Below are 24801 nucleotides of genomic sequence, written 5' to 3'. Positions count from 1 at the left end.
TTAAAATATAACAAATGATTTTATGCAAATAAAATTTTGGAATGTATTTGTTAAATCGAAATAAACATACGGGCTTTTACATTTTTAGGTTTGAATCTTTTATTTCTTTAATAATCCTTCTGAATAGAGAAGACCTAGAATTGAGTTACTTATTTCATTCTTTTTTTCTTGTCTTAAGTACTAGTGTTAGGTAAATATTAAAAATAATCTGAAACTCATATTTTAGTGAATTGTTATTAGTAACCTTGTATATGGGGAAATCATCGAAAATAATGTTATTTGAGAATTTATTATAGTCACTTTTTCTAAATATATTTGTTGATTTTTCCTTACAGAATGTGACAGTGATGATAATATGGAAATCCAAAGTACTCCAGTAGATGAATTCATATCCACAGAAGGTAACTTAATGGGATTATTAATCTTCCTTTTTTGACAGTGTGTCTGCAAGGTTGATTTTTTTTAATTTTGTTTTTTGGTTTCTTTCTCTTTTCCCCCTAGGCCTCTTACTCCTTTCTACTTTTAAAAAAATTTGTTACTTCTCAGATAGTTTCCATTTTCTCATGTAAAATGACTCAAAGGATAAAACTAAGTTAATAACTAGGAAGGCATTAGCCAGTCATAGATCTTGGACCAATTCCAGTATACCACCTCTTTTGGTAAATAAAGTTTTATTGGAGCACAATCATAGTCATAAGTACTGTCTTTCATAGTACAGGAACAAGGCTACTGCTGTGGCACAGTCAGTCTAGGCATAGATACAAACACACACTAAATATCACCACCATCTCCAAATATCTCCTCCTCTGCATAAAATAATTATTTTCTGACACCTTAATAAACAGAAGAGTTTGTTAATTCCTTAGCTGGGAAAGTGTTGTGATTTTATAATTTTAATTTTATATTTATTTATTTATTTAGTTTTTTGGCCACACCCGGTAATGCTCAGGGGTTACTCCTAGTATGCGCTCAGAAGTCGCTCCTGTCTTGGGGGACCATATGGGACCCTGGGGGATCGAACCGCGGTCCGTCCTAGGCTAGCGCAGGCAAGGCTTACCTCTAGTGCCACCACGCCGGCCCCAATTTCATATTTTTAAGGTAAAATTAAATGGTTGAAAAATTAAAGTTAATGTAGAACTATAAAAAATAAAAGCAAACTTATCTAAATATTAAGAGATCAGTTGTATAAAACTAACTTTCTTAAAAAATGTTTCATAAATTAGCTTTTTCTGTTTACATAGAATCATTAGTGGCTATACTACTATTTCATTGTACATGTACTTATTTTTCACTTTGATTTTTCTACAACAGGCTCTCTTTTCACAACCACCTGGGAGAATTGAGACAGTGGATTTTAGAAAATACTTAAGGCTTCTCTAAAGATATTGAAAATTTAATATTGTGGGGTTTTGGACATTAAAGGATTGTCATCTGGGGCTTCACTTGCATTTTATGTAATATTTGAAAGTGGAATGTGGAAGCTAGAAAGTAGGGAGAAAAATGTGGCCAATTTATTTATTTTCTGTACTTGATATCTATCATTGTAATTGATATCTATCATTGTAATTCAATTGGTTTGACTAAGAACATTACAGAAACTTGGTGTTATTTGGATGTTGAGAATTTAGATCTGATTGTGGAACTGATTCATCCTTTCAATGAGGTATGAAATGCTTGCTTTTCTAGAATAGCTAGAATTCACGGTTTAAATTTGACAGTGAATCTAAAGCCTAAATGCAAGTAAGATTTTTGACCAATAATGTCTTCCCAGTCGTCTGTGAAGTTCCAGCCTAGACTCCAATAGCCATATAATGATGAGTTATGCAAAAGAAAGAACTTAAGTGAGTTTTAAATAAAACTGCTTGCTACACCAATTGACCATCCTTATAGTTCAGACTTTGCAACTTTTACTTTTCACCTATGACTAATCCCATGGAAAATATCAAACAGAAGTATAACTTTTTTGTTTTATTTTGTTTTGTTTTGTTCTTAGGTCATACCATCTATTCTCAGGGCTTATTCCTATGAAGGCTTTTTAGGAAGCAAGCCTTCATAGTTTTATGGGTTCCAAATTCGGAAAATGTGACATGTATAACTATATATGTACTAGAATTTCTAGCATTTTGTTATCTATTTCTTTTTCATTTATGGTTTGTAGACTTAAGAGAGTTTTTGATTTTTTGCAATTCTTTAATTGGCAAAAAATTAATATTAAAATAATTTTGGTTTTTGGTTTTTTGTTTTATTTTTTCATTTGTTTTTGGGTCACACCCAGGAATCTCAGGGGTTACTTCTGGCTGTGCACTCAGAAATTGCTCCTGGCAGGTGAGGGGGACCATTTGGGATGACAGGATTTGAACCACGGTCCATCCTAGATCTGCTGTGTGCAAGACAAATGCCCTACCATTGTGCTTTCTCTCTGGCCCCTATTAAAATATTTTTAAAAAAATATTCTAAAATGGGGGCCAGTGAGGTGGCGTTAGAGGTAAGGTGTCTGCCTTGCAAGCACTAGCCAAGGAAGGACCCCCAGCGTCCCAGATGGTCTCCCCAAGCCAGGGGCAATTTCTTAGCGCTTAGCCAGGAGTAACCCCTGAGCATCAAACGGGTGTGGGCCCCCCCCAAAAAAATATTCTAAAATGTAGGGGCTGGAGTGATAGTATAGCATTTGCCTTGCACATGGGCCGACTCCAAACAGTCTTATGTTTAATCCCTAGCATTCCCTATGGTTCTCTGAACCTGGCAGGAGCTATTTCTGAATGCAAAGCCAGGAGTAATCCTTAAGCACTGCTTGATGTGGCCCAAAAACCAATAAATAAAAAATCTAAAATTTAGCTGTCATAGAAAGCAGGGACAAAATGCCTTATGCAAATAGGTGTGAGAAATGCACAGTGAGATATTTATATTAAGAAGTATGATCTTTTCCATACTTTCTCCCCTAACCTTTCCCCCTTTATATATCTAATAAAAAGTAATATCTTGGGACCGGAGCAGTAGGGCGTTTGCCTTGCATGTGTTAACCTAGGATGGACCTTGGTTTGATCCCTGGCATCCCATATGGTCTCTCAAGCCATGAGTAACCCCTGAGCATCACTGGGTGTGGTATGGCCCAAAAAGAACACACACACACACACACACACACACACACACACACACACACAAAACTTTTATCTTAGGCTGAACTACTTCAAATTAACATTTTTCGGGGAGGTCATACCCAGCGGCACTCGGGGTTACTCCTGACTGCACTCAGAAATTGCTCCTGGCAGGCACGGGGGACAATGTGGGATGCCAGTATTAGAACCACCATTCGTCCTGAGTTGGCTGTGTGCAACCAACTGTGCTATCTCTCTGGTCCCCTCAAATTAACATTTTTGTGTGATCAATGCTTCTTGATTTTCGGTCTGTAGAAAGAGTAAACTGCTGCTTCCTCTAGTCTTTTGTACCATGCCAAGTAAATTTTGTGTCTGTCATCCCTACTAAATTATGAGCACCTTGAGTAGTATGTTGAAGTTGTCTTTATTTCATCGGCATCAAACACAGCATTTGACATTACATGAATACACTATGCATATTAGAACTACCATTTCCTATCTCCCTATGATTAAAAGAAATAAAGATGGACCATTTGGAAGGATAGTGGGAGATTTTGTTGACAACCATAGAAGTCATTAAAAGAGAGTATGGCCGAAGATTCATCTTCTATAACTTCTTCAGGCTGGCAAAGGACTGTAGAGCCTACTTATAAAAAGGGGTGAAATCTTATGCTACCTTAGTTCTTTTTTGTTTGTTTGTTTTTTGGTTTTTGGTTTTGGTTTTTGGGTCACACCCTGCAGTGCTCAGTACTTCTGGCTCCACACTCAGAAATCGCTCCTGGCAGGCTCGAGGGAACATTTGGGATGCCAGGATTCGAACCAATAACCTTCTGCATGAAAGGCAAATGCTCTACCTTCATGCTATCTTTCCGGCCCCACTACCTTAGTTCTTTTTTTTTTTTTTTTCTTTTTTTTTTTTTTTTTGATTTTTCAGGCCTGTTTGATGCTCAGGGGTTACTCCGGCTAAGCGCTCAGGAATTGCCCCTGGCTTGTGGGGGACCATATGGGACACTAGGGGATTGAACCTTGGTCCTTCCTTGGCTAGCGCTTGCAAAGCAGACACCTTACCTCTAGCGCCACCTCACCCGGCAGTGCTCAGGGGTTACTCCTGGCTGTCTGCTCAGAAAAAGCTCCTGGCAGGCACGGGGGACCATATGGGACACCGGGATTCGAACCAACCACCTTTGGTCCTGGATCGTCTGCTTGCAAAGCAAATGCCGCTGTGCTATCTCTCCAGGCCCCCAACCTTAGTTCTTAATGAAGCAGTTGACTGGTTCAGTTCTGCAGTTTCAACACCAGAAAAGGATCAGATCAATTAGACAGGAATTTTACTTAAACTGATCAGGCCCTGGGCCAGTAAATGGTCCTCTCTATCCTTGAGAGGTACAGAGCTCCCTCTGGAATAACACATTCTATTAAACAACAGAAACCAAGGCACCATAAAATTTTATAACTGTTCCCTGAGCATTTTTGGCATCTATGTGAAGACACGTTGTCAGTCTTTCTCAGGATATACTCCCTAGTTTATTTATAGATGTTGCCTAGAGAGGAGACCCAGGACTCCCACTGGGTTCAGTAAGAGCAATAAACACAACTCTGAGTTACTTCTGCTACTGTTAATTCTCCTTACTTCTGTTCAGCATTAGTTTTCACTGGTCAAGTTCTAGCCAAACTAACGATTGCATTTACAGCTTTCAGTTCCCTATGACCAGTCTAGTATAACCAGTAAGTACTCTCTCATATAAGTTACCCAAGAGGAGTGGGCTTTAAGTTAAGCCCACTAGAATGCATTTAATTCAATCAGCCACAGAAAAAGTTTTTCTCTCCACCTTCACATTGAATCTTGCCATATGGCTAAAATAAACTTGGCTTATTCCTTTGCATAAACCCAGTAAGACTGGATAAATCTCCCTCTGGGGCATCCCATTATTTACAGAGAAATTCTGGGCATTAGTCAAGGACAGAGCAGGTAACGGTATTAATACTTTACCTGTTGTTACATCAGGGTTACCCAGGCTTGGCCAATGTAAAGATGAAGTCACTTCAGTATGATGATCTGAAGGATGGCCTTGGGCATCTCACCCTCTAGGAGTGTCACCGAGGGAGCTGGTCCCATCTCTCCCAGGGTTGGGAGAGATTCTGGTCTCCAGAATCTTTTTTTTTTTTTTTTTTTTTTTTGGTTTTTGGGCCACACCTGATGGTGCTCAGGGGTTACTCCTGGCTATCTGCTCAGAAATAGCTCCTAGCAGGCATGGGGGACCATATAGGATGCCAGGATTCAAACCAACCACCTTAGGTCCTGGATCGGCTGCTTGCAAGGCTATCTCCTGGCCCCCAGAATTTTTCTTGAGGCTGATAGCAGAGCCCAGACTGGCCAGTCATAGCAGATCCAGACACTCCTAGAAGATCTCTGATTTCCCTAGGCCATTTCACCTCTCTGGTTCTCTCTGTCACATCAGTAGAGTACTTAATAGGAGGGACCTGCTTGTCACTTAATTTCAATTCCTTTGAACTCTGTCCCCTGAAAGAGGGCTCTGGGGTCCCCGAGCTGACCTTTTAAGATTTCCTGTCTGCATAAGGAGTAATCCCTACTGTAGAGAGGAAAACTTTCTGCCTGTTTTTATGCAAATCAACATAATGCCTTGGAACATCAAAAATACTGAAGGTGCCAAGAAAAGAGAAAAAGCAATTCTTCTCATTTTTAAGAACACACAGAGCAACCATTATATATATAATTTTAACTTCCATTTGAAAAATCCTGATTTCCTGTCATTTTTAAAGGTCCAATTTTCTAATAACACTGTAACGTGAGTTTAGAGCATCTAAGCTCCTTTTTCTTTTTTTTTTTTTTTTTTTTTTTTTTTGGTTTTTGGGCCACACCCAGCAGTGCTCAGGGGTTACTCCTGGCTGTCTGCTCAGAAATAGCTCCTGACAGGCACAGGGGACCATATGGGACACCGGGATTCGAACCAACCACCTTTGGTCCTGGATCGGCTGCTTGCAAGGCAAACACTGCTGTGCTATCTCTCCGGGCCCTAAGCTCCTTTTTCTAATCTCTTCTCTCTTCATCCTTCAATGGTGGTCTTGCTGCCCTGCCTGCCAGGGCACCCAGCTCAACGCACTAGAGAGGAAGGGCCTTTATTTACTTGGTGCTCCAGCTTCTTCCCAGGGCACACCAGGTTTCCAAAGTTAGCAGCTTAGAACCCAGCATTAAAGCTGTAGGAGGGAAACTTGAAACTGCTCTCTTTCAATTTTTGTAAGACATGCTTACACCTAACAGGACCAAATTGTCCTTTAAAGTATTTATTAAAAACCTTTAAGGGGCCGGAGCAGTGGCGCAGTGGTAGGGCATTTGCCTAGCATGCATCTGACTTAGTTTGATCCCCTGGTGTACCATTAGGTCCCCTGAGCGAGGAACAATTTCTGAGCACAGAGCCCAGAGTAACCCCTGAGCATCACCACATGTGGTCCAAAAACCAAGAAAAAAAAAAAAATAGTTCTATTGGAGGCTGGAAAAATAGCACAGTAGTAGGGCATTTGCCTTGCATGCAGCCAATCCAGGATGGATCATGGCTCAAATTCCGGCATCTCATATGTTCTCCCAAGCCTGCCAGGTGCGATTTCTGAGCGCAGAGCCAGAAGAAACTCCTGAGCACAGCTGGGTGTGACCCAAAAATAAAACCAGTTCTATTGATTTTCTTTCTTTTATATATTCACAGTCTAGTACCATTGAGATTTCACACTTAAAACTATGTTAAGCCCAACATTAAGTCAGATGTGATAAATTTTTTTTTTTTTTTTTTTTTTTTGGTTTTTGGGCCACACCCGGTAACGCTCAGGGGTTACTCCTGGCTATGCGCTCAGAAGTCGCTCCTGGCTTGGGGGACCATATGGGACGCCGGGGGATCGAACCGCGGTCCGTCCAAGGCTAGCGCAGGCAAGGCAGGCACCTTACCTCTTGCGCCACCGCCCGGCCCCAGATGTGATAAATTTGACATAGAATTGAATTACCTTAGCAATATCATGCTCTCACAAAATTAGCAATATTGTCCAAAAAGGCGAACCACAATAATTTGCAACATTTCCCTCCCAATTTTTCATTATTAGAAACCTCTTAAGTCAGAGAAATTTTATCTAGTAGAAATTTAAAAAGCCCCATTTTTCCTTCTTGGCTAGTTATCAGTTTACTCTTTAGCATACAGACAATAAATCAGAATTACATAATCTAGTAAAGACCACTAAAATTAAAACTTTTGTTTTTGTAGTCCACCTGGCTTGAGTTTTAAAAAGGCCAATTTTTTTTCTTTCTGATAGTCCGTTTAATTTACAGATAACTTCCAGCCATTAACTAAACAAAGACGGTCTCCCTTCTTCCTCCCTCTATCAAATCTTTTGATATGTACAGGATCCACCTGGATCACTGTGTCCTAATCCTCCCAGTGAGATTTGTTCTGAGATGACAGACAGTAAGCTCCCTAGGGGACAGGAGTAAGGAAAGTTTCCCTGCTCAGATAATAAATTCCAATCTTAATGAAAGGGATCAATTCACACTGTTTTCAAAATCACATACTCTAGCCCACTTGGATTGGGTTTTAAAACCTTTTTTTTTTTCTCCAATTCATTTTCAGCATAGAAAATGGCCACACCAGCACCTGCTACCAAACTCCCGAGAATTTCCTTCCATGATTTCTTGATTCTGTTCTTGATTCTATCCTACCCCTCTCTCTCTATACATGCGGATAACCTCAATTGATCTTCCTCTGCCCCCCTCAGCTACGCATGGCATAAAAGAAGCTAAGATTGTTCAGAAAGTCCAGACTTTTTCCAGGACAAATATTTTGGGGAGTGGTCACACCCGGCAGCACTCAGGAGTTACTGCTGACTCTATGCTCAGAAATCGCGCCTGGCAAGCTCGGGGGACCATATGGGATGCCCGGATTCAAACCACTGTCCTCCTGTGTCTAAGGCAAACGCCCTACTGCTGTGCTATCTCTCCGGCCCCTCCAGGACAAATTTAAGTCCTGATGGCCATTTCAGAATTGTCGAGAGTTTATGACACTCCTTGCTGCTCCCTGGCCTGTCTACAGACAGGCTCACATAACACACAATTTTTGCTGAACTCAAACCAAATTTCTACAATTCTAAGGAGGTGGCATTCTCCCTAGAATTTCTGACTAGAGAGAAAACAGAACAACAGACATAAAGACAGACACAGAGTGACTTGAGCACCTGGTAGGACTTGAACCCACAAGGTCCCATGTGGGACTCAAACCTATGTATCACATCCGGTGCTGGACACAAAGACAGACACTGGAACGACTGGTGAGACTCAAACTCATATCACGTTGGTGGTGATGCTAGTGCATCACCTTGAACCCACGTGGTATCCCTGGCGGTGACCCCAAAGCCTCTGGCCCTGGGGAGCAATACTGCATCCGGTTTCTCCTACTTGGCCCTCCCCAGAGCTACATTCCCGTAGGCCTACATCTACCTCAAGGGGGTCCCAGTGTATGTTTGCAGGACCTTAGGCAGCTTTGTTGGCAATTGAGTCACCATTGTTTGATTCCAGATGAGCCCCAAATGTTAGGGTCCAGAGTCAAAGGACAAGACCACACAATTGTAATAAAGCAGAACAAAATTTTATCTACCAACAGTCCTAGGGGGAAAGGAGCTAGGAAAGTTTCCCTATTTAGATAACAAATTCCAATCCTAACGATAGGGATCAATTCACAATGTTTTCAAAATCATATATTCTAGCCCACTTGAATTGGGTTTTAAAACTCACACTTTTTTTGTTTTCTCTCCAGCCAATTTTAATCATAGAAACTGACTGATCAGGGTCATCTCTAGAAGGAGACAAACTGAGTTGTAATTTAAAAAAAAAAAGTGTACTTTAGAGGTTTTTTTTTCAGCTTTTAATTCATCATGGAAATTCTTTTGAGTCAATGGTTTAAAGTTCAGGTTTTTTTTTTTTTTTTTGGTTTTTGGGCCACTCCCGGCGGTGCTCAGAGGTTACTCCTGGCTGTCTGCTCAGAAATAGCTCCTGGCACGCATGGGGGACCATATGGGACACCGGGATTCGAACCAACCACCTTTGGTCCTGTATCGCAAACGCCGCTGTGCTATCTCTCCAGGCCCTCAGTATTTTTAATTATTTAAACATTGTGGTTACAAGATTGATCATTAGAACTGATGCTGGGAAGTTAGATCCCAAGATGTAGAAGTTGCTGGTGAGGTTGGATCCCACTCTTGTAGAATTTTTGGCCTAGAAATGGGGAGTCCCTACCTATGAAGCATCCTGCCAAAAGACCAACTACAGTATCCAGGCATACTAATTTTTCTAACCCCAAAGTCTTTCTTCATGCTTCCAGGAAAGGTTCTCAATCACAGTTGTCACAGTCAGGTTTCAGTTATTAGAAGTCTTGGTTCTTGCATAGATCCTTTGTAAGAGTGATGGTTTTATCATCACAGCATTAAGTGGTGAGGCAGGGAAATCATCTGCCTTGAAAGCAAGTCATTGGGCTGGAGAGATAGCATGGAGGTAAGGCATTTGCCTTTCATGTAGAATTGGTTCGAATCCCGGCATCCCATATGGTCCCCCGAGCCTGCCAGGAGTGATTTCTAACCATGGAGCCAGGAGTGACCTCTGAGCACTGCCGGTGTGACCCCTCCCCCCCCCCAAAAAAAACAGAAAGCAAGTCATTGCAAATTTCCAAGGTGGTGTTAGGGTGTCGTATGTGCCCACCCTGGAGCACGTAAGTGCCAAGGCAGTTCTAGGGCCTGTCCTGGAAGAAGGTCAATTGCTGGTGCAGAAAACCGTTCTGGATCCAAATATGGGACCCAAGGTTCAGTAGTGATCACAATCGGCCTTTGACTGAAGCCTAATCAAGCCACTATGGCAAATGTTCAGGGTGGAAGGTCCCCCTGTAACAAAATACTTTGGAGTTCCCATCCCTAATGGATAGTAACTTCTATCTATATCTAAAATTTCACCATTTTAATGCACCCTTTAGAAAAGAACAGTGCCAAAGGATACTATTGGAGCCTAAGGGCCAATAATAACAAACCAAACAATCCCATTAAGTCTTTTATGAAAAGTCTGAGGGGGGGAATATTGGATCACACCCTCAGCCAGCAGTGTGGTCTTGTGGAGTCTGAAAAAAAATGGTTCACAACAGTCACAGATCAGGAAATGTCCTAGAGCCAAAATCAAAAGCCAAAACCAGTTGCATGCAATAGTCCATGGTGAAGGGAGTGGGTGAAAAAGGGGCCACTGAGAACACAGCAGCAGTGGAGGTATCATCTTGCCAAGAGAAAGAAATGGCTATATACAAGAAGGAAGAGCTATATAGAACATAGACATTATGTACAATATGGACAGACATTAAACATATATAGAGGTGGCCAACACACACACGGACAAAAAAGATTCATGGGTTACATTTGGAAAACTGACCCACATGGAAGGGGTCGAAGTGCTTCAAGATATAAGGCCAGCATGTCAAGTGGAAAAGTTATCCAGTTCCTTGGATTAATCAACATTGGTGGTAGAGAACTTTGCTGAAAAAAGGCTTCATGGTTTAGAACATGAATAGAACATTCTTAAAACAATCATAAATTCAAGGCTAAGTACTAAGTAATATAATGATGAGCACTGTAAAGAGTCTGCATCTTGGAGTATTGTATCACATGTCTCAAACATACAGGTTCCTTTCCTGAAATAAACAGAAAAAATGCATATAATACAGTAGAAAACTATATGAATTAAATATATGCTAAAAGACTGAGCACTGTGTCATGAGTGGCATTCTGATATCAGAAAGACATTAGATCATACAAGCAGGTATAATCACATGTAAAATGAATAAAATATTTGTTAAGACATAATGAGCACTGTATTAGGAGTCCAATGGAATATATTATTGTAATGCAAAACAAGGGCATCGAACTATCTCCAAGGATCACTGTGAATAAAAACATTAAAAGGTTTTTATAAACAGATTAGAAAGTAAGACACTAAAACATTCTAATATTGAATAGTGGGACTATGTTATCCCATCGACTGGCTGTTTCTGTTAGTAAAAACAAAACATAATTATAGACATCTATAAATAGCACCTGCTTAATCTAAACAGCATCAAGATGCTGCAGGTCTCTTTTAATATAAAATAAAGATTATTAGCTGCTGAAGATTTCACAGATGAGTTGGAGATTTCTGAAACTTCTTGATCATTAAATTTAAGCCAACATTGTCTTGCTGTACTTTTTTATTATTTGGGGTTTGTTGTTTGTTTTGGGGGGTCACACCCAGCAGCGCTCAGGGGTTCCTCCTAGCTCTACTCTAAGAAATCTCTCCTGGCAGGCCCAGGGGACCATGTGGGATGCTGGGATTTGAACCACCATCCTTCTACATGCGAGGCAAATACCCATCCTCCATGCTATCTCTCCGGTCCCAATATTTTGCTTTTATTTATTAGGTTTTTTTTATAATTATTTAAACACTGGTTACAAAAATGTAGATGGGTTTCACTCATTGAATACACACTACCCTTCACCAGTGTAACTTTCCTGCTACTAGTGTTCTCAATTTTCTTCCCTTGGCCCCTGCCTGACTTCAGAACAGGCATTCTGTTTTTCTCACACTTTCATTGTCACAGTAATTGTTAATGCAGTCATTTCTCTGAATACTCTCACCTCTTTGTGATAAGCTGTCATAGCTGGTCCTTCCAGTTTCTAGGTATTATTACCATACTGTCTTTTATTTTTCTTAAACCCCACAGGTGAGTGTTATGTCTCTCTAATTTCACTCAGCATAATAGTATCCATGTCCATCCATGTAGAAGAAATTTTCATGACTTTATTTTTCCTAACAGCTGTATAGTATTCATTGTATAGATGTACCACAATTTTTAGAAACTCATCTTTAGTTGGGCTCTTTGGTTGTTTCCAAGTTCATGCTATTGTAAATAGAGCTGCAATGAACATAGGAGTGCAGAGGACATTATTGTATTGTGTTTTTGCTGTCCTAGAGTATATCCCTAGGAGTAGTATTGCTGGATCACATGGGAGCTTAATTTTCAGTTTTTTTAGGAATTTCATACTGTTTTTCAGAAAGGCTGGACTAGACTGCATCCCCACCATCAGTGAATGAGAGTTCCTTTCCCCCCACATCTATGCCAGCACTGATTATTCTTGTTTCTTGTGATGTGTGCCATTCTCTGTGGCATGGTGCTATACCTCATTGCTATTTTGATTTGCATCTTCTTGATGAGTAGTGATGTGGAGCATTTTTTCATATGCCTTTTGACCATATGCATTAAGGAAATGTCTTCATTTGTTCTCTCTCTCTCTCTCTCTCTCTCTCTCTCTCTCTCTCTCTCTCTCTCTTTTTGGTCACACCTAGCAGCACTCAGGGATTACTCCTGGTTCTTCGCTTAGAAATCGCTCCTGGCAGGCACGGGGGTACTTACTATAAGGGATGCCAGGATTTGAACCACTGTCTTTCTGCATGCAAGACAAATGCCCTACCTCCATGCTATCTCTCCAGCCCATTTGTTCTCATTTTTTGATGGCGTTAGATGATTTTTCTTAAGTTCAACCAGAACCTGTATATCTTAGATATTAGCTCTTTACCTGATAGCTATTGAGTGATTACTTTCTCCCATTTCGTGGGTGATCTTATTACCCTAGTTGCTGTTTTTTTTGAAGTGCAGAAGCTTTTTAGTTTAATGTAGTCCCATTTGTTTATCTCTGCTTCCACTTGTTTGGACAGTGTTGTTTCTTCCTCTAAGATGCCGTTAGTTTCAACAATGAGGTACTATCTCACACCCGAGACTGGCACATATCACAAAGAACAAGAATAATCAGTGCTGGTGGGATGCCATCTAGTCCAGTCTTAAGGAAAACAATACGGAAATTCCTAAAAAAATTGGAAATTGAACTCCCATATGATTCAGCTATACCATGCCTAGGGATATACCCTAGGAACACAAAAACACAATACAAAAATGCCTTCTGCATGCCTATATTCATTGCAGCATATTTTTTGTGCAGGTCCTAGGATGAATTCTAGGATAGAGTTTATGGTTCGAGAAGTTCTGTTCCGTCACAGTTGTTGTAGTCAGTCTTCTGTAATTAGTGATCTTGGTTTTTGCAGAGTATCTTCTGATTTTATCTCACCATTAGTGATGAGGTTGGGGAACCTGCCCTTAAGTCAAGTTGTTGCTGTTTCCTCATTGTCAGGATATCCTATGCACCTAGCCTGGTGCACGTTGGTGCCAGAGAGGTATTAGGGCCCCCCAGGGGGTAGTTTTATTCCTGGTGCTGGTGCAGGGAACTCTGTCAGTTCTAAGGTTGGGAATCGGGGTTTGGAGTTGGACAGTCTACGTCCAATCTTGTGCAGTCTAAGTCAAGTCCCCATGACAAGTGCTCAGGGTGTGAGGTACCCCTGTATTACAAAATTTATGAGTTCTTATCCCTGATAGATAAGAGCTTGTTTCTATACCTTTTTAGTGTGCCTGTGCAAAAAGGAATGATGCCATATATTGTTGATTCATTAAGGAGGTAGAAATAGCAGGTTATATAGTCTCTGTTGTGGTTTTGGCCTGAGCTATTTTATCCCAGGCTAGACTTTTCTTCTAGAATTTTGTGTTAAGCAAAACCAGAACAAGTCAAGAAAAATAAAACAAATAATTAAAAGAAAAAAAGGGGGGGTGGAGGAGGCTATCTTTGCATTTGGGAACAGAAACACTAAGAGGTATAGCTATTTAGGGATCAAACATACATAGAAAATATAATATCACAGCCAATCCAGGATGGACAGTGGTTCAAATCCTGGCATCCCACATGGTCCCCTGAGTCTGCCAGGAGCAATTTCTGAGTGTAGAGACAGGAGTAACCTTGAACACTGCTGCGTATGACCCAAACAAAACAAAAAAATTTATATAGATATCCCATTAAATCTCTTGAAACAGTCTGGGGCAGGGGGTGTCTGAGATCCAGGGCATGTTTTCATCCCACACCATGGACTTATTGAGATTGAGAAATGATTTGCAGCAGTACAGGTTCAGATAGTGTCCTTGAGTTGGGGGACTTTCTGGAGCTGAGTTCGGTAGCATGCTTCATCCATTTTGGGGGTATGTGTGTGAGAAAAAGGGCAGCATAGAATGAGTCAGCAGGAGTGATGGTTGTGGCTTGTTTGGGCAGGGCTTCAGTCTTGATTCCTGATGAGTTAAGAATTGAGGATGCATGGGCCGGAGAGATAGCATGGAGATAAGGCATGTGCCTTGCATGCAGAAAGATGGTGGTTCGAATCCCGGCATCCCATATGGTTCACTGAGCCTGCCAGGAGTGATTTCTGAGCATAGAGCCAGGAGTAACCCCTGAGCGCTGCTGGGTATGACCAAAAAAAAAAAAAAAAAAAAGGAATTGAGGATGCAGATGGTTAAATAGGGAGATATAATGGGTCAGGATTGAGGGTGTGAGAGGATAGATGAAATTCTGAATGGGGGGAAGAGGGATAATATATGAGAGGAGTATATACAATGCAGGCATGGGTTGTTTACAGTATAATTAGGCAAACAGTGAAGTGCACCGCATACAAACTCAGGCTCCCTATAGACAAACTTTAGCGATCTGTTCATATGTTCTAGTTGGAGATTTGACCCTTATGGAATGAATCAGAGCGCTTAAGAAATAGTTGAATTAAGAAAAAAATAAATTTGAAAGATGGCTTAGGAGATAGAAAAGAAAAAATAAAGATAGAAATAAATAAATTGGGGTGGTATCTTGGAGTGGAAAGATTTTCCAATTTCTTGGTGTTTCTTGGATGACAGGGTGAACTTTGCTAAATGAACCTTTCAGGGTTAGGTTGTGCATGGAATATTTTAGGATAGTTTTCGCGACTTGATTACTAAGCAATGTGGTAGTGTGCACTATAAGAGGAGACTGCCTTATGTAGTATCATCTACTGTGTCTTGTGCATCGAGGTTCCTTTCCTGGAAAAAAGCCGACAATGTAGGCATTATGATATAATAGTACTGTAGCTTGGGTTGAAAAAGAAGAAAGGAGAGAAGGAAAAGAGAAAAAGAAAGAAAAACAACCAAAGTAAAGGGATAATAGTAATTTGCAAATACTCAGTGAGTGGGTCCTATAACATACAACTGTGGCATGTGATTGTGCATTTCAGTGGTCTCAGCGGTTATAGGCTTAGGTCATAGTAGAAGACGTCCCACGGAATTGGCTAATTTCGAAGTATTTTATTAAGGTATTGTCATAATGAGAATTATATATGGATTCTTCATATGTTATAGTACCAAATTGCACAATAGTGTATCCACCCTATATCTCCAAGAATATCTGTTGAAGATATTGAAATATTAAGTGGAAGAATTATTTTATACATAGTAAAATTAAGACTTTAAAACATACTGATTGTAAGCACTGCAGCGGGAGTCACTGGCTTCCAGTCATGTTCTGCTCCTGACTTGATGGCGGAACATCAGCGACTGAGGCTCAATGATGGTGTTGCTTGCACGTGGTCCTCACAACTGCATTTTAGATGAGAAACTGGTGTGTGATAACCAGGTAAAGAATAAGCAGGGGCCAAGCTTCTGCAAAGTTGATGGAATGTGATAAGTCTGGTGAGAGAACCTAGTGAGACATCTTCAAGGATCCTTGCTACTTAATTCCACTGTTCTGATGTAAGCATCATTTTCAGGGAAGAACAGAGAAAGAAAGCCTTGATGCCCACAATGTCTCCTTGCTTGTTACTGTATTCCTGTTCTTGATAGACAGTAAGCATTGAACTAGTATTTCTTAAATGATCATATATGTATATATATTATATTCTTCGATGATATATAGTCAAGAGTTTCATTCTTTACCTAGGTGCTCTCAAGTCCAAAACTGAATTTAATAGCTTTCAGATCTTGCATTACATAATTTTGTCTTAAGCACATTACCTCAAGTGTTTAAATAAGTGCTTTTTATATTAAATCTTGTAAACTACCTGAAAGTAATTGTTAAAGTTTGTCTGCTTTTGGGGCTGGTGAGGTAGCATTAGAGGTGAGGTGTCTGCCTTGCAAGCACTAGCCAAGGAAGGACCATGGCTCGATTCCCAGGCGTCCCATATGGTCCCCTCAAGCCAGGGGCAATTTCTGAGCACTTAGCCTGGAGTAACTCCTGAGCATCAAATGGGTGTGGCCCCCCAAAAAAAAAACAGAAAAAAAAAAAAGTTTGTCTGCTTTCTGCATTCCTGAGTAGAAATAACTTAAAATTTTCTTGAACATTATCCTCATCTATATTGAAATTTACTTTGATGTATTTGGATGCTCCTATTTCAAAATTCTCAGAATTTTTGATTGAGAAACTGATAAATTAACCTTATTTCTCATTTGATTTTTCTTTCTTTAAAGTGACAGGTTCCATTAAAACTAGATAAGTACATGTCTTAATTATCTGCCCTAAATATTAAAATTCTGTTTTTTAATGCAGATGTGGAATTAGAAGAAGCTATTAGAAGAAGTCTTGAGGAAATGTAATTACAGATATTATCATCACAACATCATGTGGCCTTGAAGAGACTCAGGATAATAAATGTTTGCATTTGTTTTGTAAAGTTTCCCATAAATCTGCTAGTATAAATTTATATGAACTTGCTTTTTGACTTTCCTATAAAAAATGATACGTGCACCAAAAAAAAAAAAAAAAAAAGGAAAAAAAAAAAAACTAAAAGGGCCCGGAGAGATAGCACAGCGGCGTTTGCCTTGCAAACAGCCGATCCAGGACCAAAGGTGGTTGGTTCGAATCCCGGTGTCCCATATGGTCCCCTGTGCCTGCCAGGAGCTATTTCTGAGCAGACAGCCAGGAGTAACCCCTGAGCACCGCAGGGTGTGGCCCAAAAACCAAAAAAAAAAAAAAAAATGATACGTGCTTGTATTTTAAATCTATTTCAGAAAAAAGTGCAGCTGAATATAATACCTGTAAATATAAATAGAGCATTCTAAGAGGCAGTTTCTAAGAGAATTGAATTAATACTTAATTTCTTTTTCTTTTTCTTTTTTGGGGGGTTGTTTGGGCCACACTTGTTGACACTCAGGAGTTACTCTTGGCTATGCACTCCGAAATCGCTCCTGGCTCGAGGGACCATATGGGACACAGGGGATGGAACTCAGGTCCGTCCTGGATTGGCCGTGTGCAAAGCAAATGCCCTATTGCTGTTCTATCGCTCCGGCCCCTACTTAATTCTTTCTCAGAAAGTAATAAAGCTCTTTACTATATCTTCTATGTTTTCTAAATTGTATTAGTTCTTGTATTCTGTTTATACTCTGCATATGTTCCTTGTTTATTTTTTTCAGAGAGAATGAATGTAAATAAAGGCAGATTAGCTCATCTCTTCTATAAATTCTATTTCTATGTGGCATTAATATACACCTTTGCTGTTTAGAAGTAATGAACAAGAGTCATGGAAGTTGACTGAGAATTATATCAGCAGTGTTCTTTTGTGTATTGCTTTTTGAGTAGCACATTGCTGGAATAAAAAGACACTTTTTTTTACTTAGACTTTCATGTGACTTTTATTATTTACTGTTTTTAGGGAACTTTATAAAGACACATAGTATTAAAATTATTTTTAAGGGTGAGTCCTCTTTATATATTTGTATAAGTATGTAGCCTCCGGAAATATTATTAAATGTCTACTCAGGAATAATCTCAATACTTTGTTTTGTTGTTGGTTTTGTTTGGTTTGGTTTTGGGGTCATACCTGGTGGTGCTCAGGGGTTACTCCTGGCTCTGCTCTCTGAAATTGAACCTAGGTCCATCCTCCGTCATCAGCGTGCAAGACAAACACCTTGCCTCTGTGCTATTGCTCCAGCCCCAGGCTCAACACTTTGAAGTTTTTATTTGATTTGAGATTTATCTTCATTTTTGTTTTTATCAGTTGTTACTACCTACTATTGGGTTTTACATATTTCAACTTTCAATGGTGGAGCCCTTTGTCGTTGGTAAAAAGAAAAAAAAATTGCAAAATCGGGAGTGGAGTACATGCCTCGTTTGTGGCTCTAGATTTGATCCATGGGAACACACACACACACACAGAGTCACATAACTAGAAGACTCAGATGTTCTGCTCTTTTGTATATTTCTTGTTGTTGACCAGAAATGTTATCTCTTAAAATAGTTTGTAGTAATGATCAAACTTGATATTTTTATAAATGTAATTTTTAAGAAAATTCATGACTATAAATGTTTTTTCACTTTAAAACTATGTATTTTGGTATGAAATAAAAGTTCATTTTTATCACTATAGTCTTGTCAATCCACAATGAAAATTAATTTTTGTTATTCATTCTCAAGATGTCAGTTCTGCCCTACTTGCTTTTTAAAATGTAATATTGCCAGCTTAATCATTTACCATTTTTGAAAAAACAATCAAATTGTGCTTTTATTTGTTTATTAAAATGTTCAAGCATAGGGACCAGAGTGGTGGCGCGGAGCAGCAAGACGTCTGCCTTGCTGGCACTAGGCTAGGACGGACCGCAGTTCGATCCCCTGGCATCCCATATGGTCCCCCCCAAGCCAGCGGTGATTTCTGAGCGCATAGCCAGGAGTAACCCCTGAGAGTCACCGGATGTGGCCCCCCCAAAAAAACAAAAAAAAATGTTCAAGCATAGCTTTAGCAGGTAATTATAGAGTTGGATCTTAAAGATGTCTGTGGGAGCTTGCTCAAAAGTGAGGGACAGAATGATGTTTCGGAAAGAAGACTGGGGAAGAAATATATCTGCTTTATAAACATTGCCACACACAGGTGGGAATTATGCAAGTGCTTTGTTAAGTTTTATAGTAGTATGGTAGAATAAATGAAGGTGTTCATCTGATAGGAATGGCGTATTACATCATAACCCTTCAAGGTAATTAGCTAAGGCTGGATTGATGGTACAGTGAGTAGGGCATTTGCCTAGCATGCAACTGACCCAGGTTTGACCCTACGTATCCCACGACCAGGAATTAGTGCAGAGCCAGGAATGACCCCTGAGTACTGCCGGGTGTGGCCCCAAAACAAATATAATTGGGCAATTAGGTTGTTTAATGTTTATTAAGTGTCACATATTTCTTATTAAACTCATTTAAAATTTTCATGATTTTAACTGTAGATACAAGGACAAGTTGTAATCAGTGGATGACATAGAAAGTTATGTATTGGGCCCGGAGAGATAGCACAGCGGCGTTTGCCTTGCAAGCAGCCGATCCAGGACCAAAGGTGGTTGGTTCGAATCCCGGTGCCCCATATGGTCCCCCAGGCCTGCCAGGAGCTATTTCTGAGCAGACAGCCAGGAGTAACCCCTGAGCACCGCCTGGTGTGGCCAAAAAAAAAAAAGAAAAAAGAAAAAGAAAGTTATGGATTACTAAATTGTTTAAAGTAAAATGTTGGGGCTGGAGTGATAGCACAGTGGTAGGGCATTTGCCTTGCACATGGCTGCCCAGGACGGACCTGGGTTTGGTACCCAGTGTCCCATATGGTCCCCCAAGCCAGGGCCGATTTCTGTCACATAGCCAGGAGTGACCCCTCAGCATCACCAGGTGTGGCCCATAAAAACAAAATAAAAGTGAAATGTTTCCATCAGGGGTCGGAGAGATAGCATGGAAGTAAGGCGTTTGCCTTGCATACAGAAGGACGGTGTTCTAATGCCGGCATCCCATCTGGTCCGCCACGCCTGCCAGGAGCAATTTTGGAGCGTGGAGCCAGGAGTAACCCTGAGCACTGCCGGGTGTGACCCAAAAACCAAAAAATAATGTTTCTATCACTGATTAAGATAATTACCTTCGGGCCCGGAGAGATAGCACAGTGGCGTTTGCCTTGCAAGCAGCCGATCCAGGACCAAAGGTGGTTGGTTCGAATCCCGGTGTCCCATATGATCCCCCGTGCCTGCCAGGAGCTATTTCTGAGCAGACAGCCAGGAGTAACCCCTGAGCACCGCCGGGTGTGGCCCAAAAACCAAAAAAAAAGATACTACATCCATCATTCACCTTTTCATTCTTTCACACAAAGTATGTATTGAATACTTAACATAATCCCAGTAATGGTTCTAAGCAGTTTAATAAAAACCAAACAAATGGGTTTTAGATGGAATTAGGTTCTAATGTTTATGTTCAGAGAAGTCTATGAAAAATTTTTTTGATATGCATAAGACCAGGATATGGAAAAAGCTGAACATTTTAAGAATGATGTATGCAGGGCCGGCGAGGTGGCGCTAGAGGTAAGGTGTCTGCCTTGCAAGCGCTAGCCAAGGAAGGACCTCGGTTCGATCCTCCAGCATCCCATATGGTTCCCCAAGCCAGGGGCGATTTCTGAGCGCTTAGCCAGGAGTAACCCCTGAGCATCAAATGGGTGTGGCCCGAAAAACAAAAAAAAAAAATTTGAAAAATAAAATGATGTATGCACTACTAACTTATGATGCTTTCATGGCCAAGTCTACAGCAGTGATTCTTAGGAATTAGAAATTTTCCTCACCACCTTACTTGCTGCTAAAGGGTTTTTTTCTTTTTATTTCCCCAACTTTTACTGTGCCTAAGCAAATTAACAGCCACTTTTCTAGCTTCTTTCTGAGGTTACCACCTCTTTTAGAGAACAATAGGACAAAACTAATGCAGCCCTTAGCAATTTTTTGACAGAGAAGGGTGAACTTTTTTTAACAGAGAAGGGTAAAAGCACCCTGCTTTTACCCAAAACAAAGATATTTCCCAGCTTCCTCTTTGCTTTTCACCTATCCTTTTGACATGTAAAAGTAAATTGTCCTATAGGTACTTTTGTCTCTCACTCGACCTTCCCTCCCTACTAGAGTTGAACTGGTCAGTAGGGGATTCCGTTTTGCAGCCCAGAGAGACCACAAGGCAAGAAGCCACCAGAAGCTATGATTTTCTCCCTATGACTGATTTGGTTTATTCTTCACGGCTACCCTGCTTCAGAAAACCCCTCACCCAAGATTGAAAATACTGCAAGTGGATTTATTTTACAATAATGGTGAATAATGAAAGACGATAAGAAAGGAAAAGACAAACTACAAATGAGATGCTTTTTGTGTGTGCTGGTTTGCCTCTCCTGGTGGTGCTTGACCATGCCATGCTGGTGATCCTGTAGGGTTCCTGTGTACAAAGCATTTGCTCCAGCCTGTCAAGTCATGTGAGGAGTATGCTATTTGCCATTAGGGAAGGATGATGCTATTTCTAATAGGGTGGCTAGAAAGGATGCTGTAAATCCTGAAGAACTTGGGTATACAATGCAGATATGTATGGAAAGTATCAGGTGGAGGTTAAAAATTAAATTTAGCAGTGGAGAGAAAAAACTAACAAGTAAGGCACTTCCTTTTACACCAGAGTAGGGTCACTTAAAAAAAACCCAACTGATTGAGATTATTTTGTCTATCCCTCTCTGACTCATTTAACTCAACATAACAGTCTCCATGTCTATCCAGGTATAGGCAAATACTGTATTACGACACCATTTTTCCTGAACAGCTACATAATATTCAGTGGTGTAGATGTGCCAGTTTCTTTAGCCACTCATCTGTTGTTCGGCAGATGACAACTTGGGTTGTTTCCAGATTCCTGCTATTAAAACAGTGCTGCACTGAACATAGAGTGTGCATTTTGTATTGTGTTTTTGTGTTCCTGGACTATATCCCAGGGAGTAGTATTGCTGGGTCATATGGAATCTCAATTTCTAGCTTTTTGAGGAATGCCCATATTGTTTTCCAGAAATGCTGAACCAATTTGCATTCCCACCAGCAATTGAGAGTCCCTGTCTCCCCCCATGTGTGCCAAGAACATGTTTTTCGTGATGTGTGCTCATCTCTGCAGTGTGAGATGATACTTCATTGTTGTTTTGATTTGCATTTCCCTAATTAGTAGAATTTTGGCCATTTCACTTTTTTTTTTTTTTTTTTTTTTTTTTTAGTTTTGTGGGTTTTGGGTCACACCTGGCAATGCTCAGGGGTTACTCCTGGGTTTTTGCTCAGAAATCGCTCCTGGCAGGCTCAGGGGACCATATGGGATGCCGAGATTCGAACCACTATTCTTCTGCATGCAAGACAAACACCTTAGCTCCATGCTATCTCTCCAGCTCTAGCCATTTCACTTTTCAGGAAATGCCTGGCCCTTCCTTTTTTGTTTTTGTTTTTGGGTCACACCCAGCAGCGCTCAGGGTTACTCCTGGCTCTATGCTCAGAAATTGCTTATAGCAGGCTCGGGGGACCATATGGGATGCCAGGATTAGTTAGAACCACCGTCCTACCTCCATGTTATCTCTCTGGCCCCTCTCCATTTTTTTGGTGGGGTTAGATTTTATTTTTATTATAAAGTTCAATCAGTACCTTGTATATCTTAGATATTAACCACTTATCTGATGGGTATTGTTTGAAGTTTCTCCCATTCTGTGAATAGTCTGTATCCTAGACACTATTTCCTTTGAGTACAAGAGCTTCTGAGGTTAATATCCCATTAGTTTATTTTTGCTTCCAATTGCTTGGCAACTAGTGTTTCATCTTTGAAGATAACTTTAGCTTTAATGTCTTGGAATGTTCTGCCTGTTTTCTTCCATGTACCTTATGATTTCAGGCCTGATATCAAAGTCTTTAATCCACTTTGATTTGATTTACAGAAAAGGTCTTGAGTTCTTTCTTTTTCTTTCTTTTTCCTTTTTCTTTTGCATGTATTTTTCTCAGCAGCACTTTTTGAAGAGGCTTTCCTTACTCCACATTGTTTTTTGTTTTTGTTTTTTTGGTTTTTGGGTCACACCCGGCAGTGCTCAGGGGTTACTCCTGGCTGTCTGCTCAGAAATAGCTCCTGGCAGGCACGGGGGACCATATGGGACACCGGGATTCAAACCAACCACCTTAGGTCCTGGATCGGCTGCTTGCAAGGCAAACACCACTGTGCTATCTCTCCGGGCCCCACATTGTATTTCTTGGGCCCCACATTGTATTTCTTGCTTTTTTATCACAAAACTAATTGTTCATAAACCTCTGGGTTCATCTCAAGATATTTAAGTCTATTCCATTGATCTAAGGGTCTGTCTTTATTCCAATGCTATCGCTGATTGCCTTAAACACACACCCTGTTTTAACATCCAGATCACACACCCTGCTTTCCCTAATCCCTTTACACTGTCTTCCCTAAACACTGCACACACTGTTTTAATCCCCTCTCACCTCCTACCCTAATGGATTGACTGACACAGAGTCCACACCTTATTCTCCTCTAATATAAATATCCATTTCCCACTTTCAATAAATTGATTTATTCTCCCAAAGTAATGAATGGATGCTTCTTTGTGAGTTCTCTACTCACCTGAGATGCTACTCACATCTGACTTCTTTTTTTTTTTTTTTTTTTTTTGGTTTTTGGGCCACACCTGGCGGTGCTCAGGGGTTACTCCTGGCTGTCTGCTTAGAAATAGCTCCTGGCAGGCACGGGGGACCATATGGGACACCGGGATTCGAACCAACCACCTTTGGTCCTAGATCGGCTGCTTGCAAGGCAAACGCCGCTGTGCTATCTCTCCGGGCCCTTCACATCTGACTTCTACATCTTGGGATCTGACCATGACTATTGCTTTATAGTAAAGTTTAAAGTCAGAAATGTGATTCCCCCCTCCCTTTTTTTGGGACAAGGATTGCTTTAGCTGTTCATGGATATTTATTTCTCCATATGAATTTCTGGAGCATCTAATCCATTTCTTTTGAAAAAATGTCATGGAAATTTTTATAGAGATTGCATTAAATTTGTACAATGCTTTAGGACATATTGACATTTTAATGATGTCAATCCTTCCTATCCATGAGTAGGGTATGTGTCTCAGTTTCCTTATGTCCGCTTTTATTTCTTGAAGTGTTTTGTAGTTTTCTTTATATAGTTCTTCACGTCTTTAGTTATGTTGACTCCATGTTACTTGATTTTCTGAGGTACAATTGTGTTTTTTTTTAAATATAATTTTCTTCTCTTTCATTATTTTGTATAGAGAAGTTGGGGATTTTTCGCATATTAGCCTTGTAGCCGGCCACTTTATTATACAAGTCTATTGTTTCTAGCAGCCTTTTTTTTGGTGGAATAGTTAGGATTTTCTAGTTATAGTATGTCATCTGTAAACAATGAGAGCTTCACTTCTTCTTTTCCAATGTGGATGCCCTTGTTGTCTTTTTTGCCTAATTGTTAATGCAAGTACTTAAAGTACTATACTGAATAGAAGTGGTGGGAGAGGGCAACCTTGCCTAATGCGGGATCTTAATGGAAAGACTTTGTTTTTCCCTTTTGAGCATAATGTTTGCAATGGTTCTGTTATAAGTGGCTTTGGTGATATTAAGGGAAGTTCCTTCAACTTACATCATATTGAGAGTTTTATCATGAATAAGTGGTGAGTTTTGTCAAATACTTTTTCAGCATCAATTGATATGATCATATGTTTTTGTTTTTACTTTTATTGATATGGTCTTATATCAGTTGACTTGCATATGTTAAGTCCTCCTTGCATCCCTGGAATGCATCCTGTTTGGTCATGGTGTATAAGTTTCTTGATGAGTTGTATTCTGTGCAAAGCACTTTTTTTTAATTTGGTTTTTGGGTCACACCCGGCCGTGCTCAGGAGTTACTCCTGGCTCTATGCTCAGAAGTCGCTCCTGGCAGGCACGGGGGACCATATGGGACACCGGGATTC

The 24801-nt window shown here is 40.3% G+C and overlaps 1 protein-coding gene across 1 annotated transcript in view; it reads left to right on the top strand.

Annotated features, from left to right (window-relative positions):
• ZNF451 (zinc finger protein 451) overlaps positions 1-16768 on the top strand; it is a 93967-nt gene extending 77199 nt beyond the window's left edge. Inside the window, 2 exon segments of the mRNA XM_049777645.1 lie at positions 336-401; positions 16587-16768. Of these exon segments, the coding sequence (XP_049633602.1) occupies positions 336-401; positions 16587-16633 (113 nt within the window). The 3' untranslated portion in view covers positions 16634-16768.
• Positions 16769-24801: the final 8033 nt, after the last annotated feature.

The sequence above is a fragment of the Suncus etruscus genome, chromosome 7 (assembly GCF_024139225.1).
Source record: "Suncus etruscus isolate mSunEtr1 chromosome 7, mSunEtr1.pri.cur, whole genome shotgun sequence".
NCBI lineage: Eukaryota > Metazoa > Chordata > Mammalia > Eulipotyphla > Soricidae > Suncus > Suncus etruscus.
Note: the sequence above shows the minus strand (reverse complement) of the source record. Positions and strands in the feature narration are given on the sequence as shown.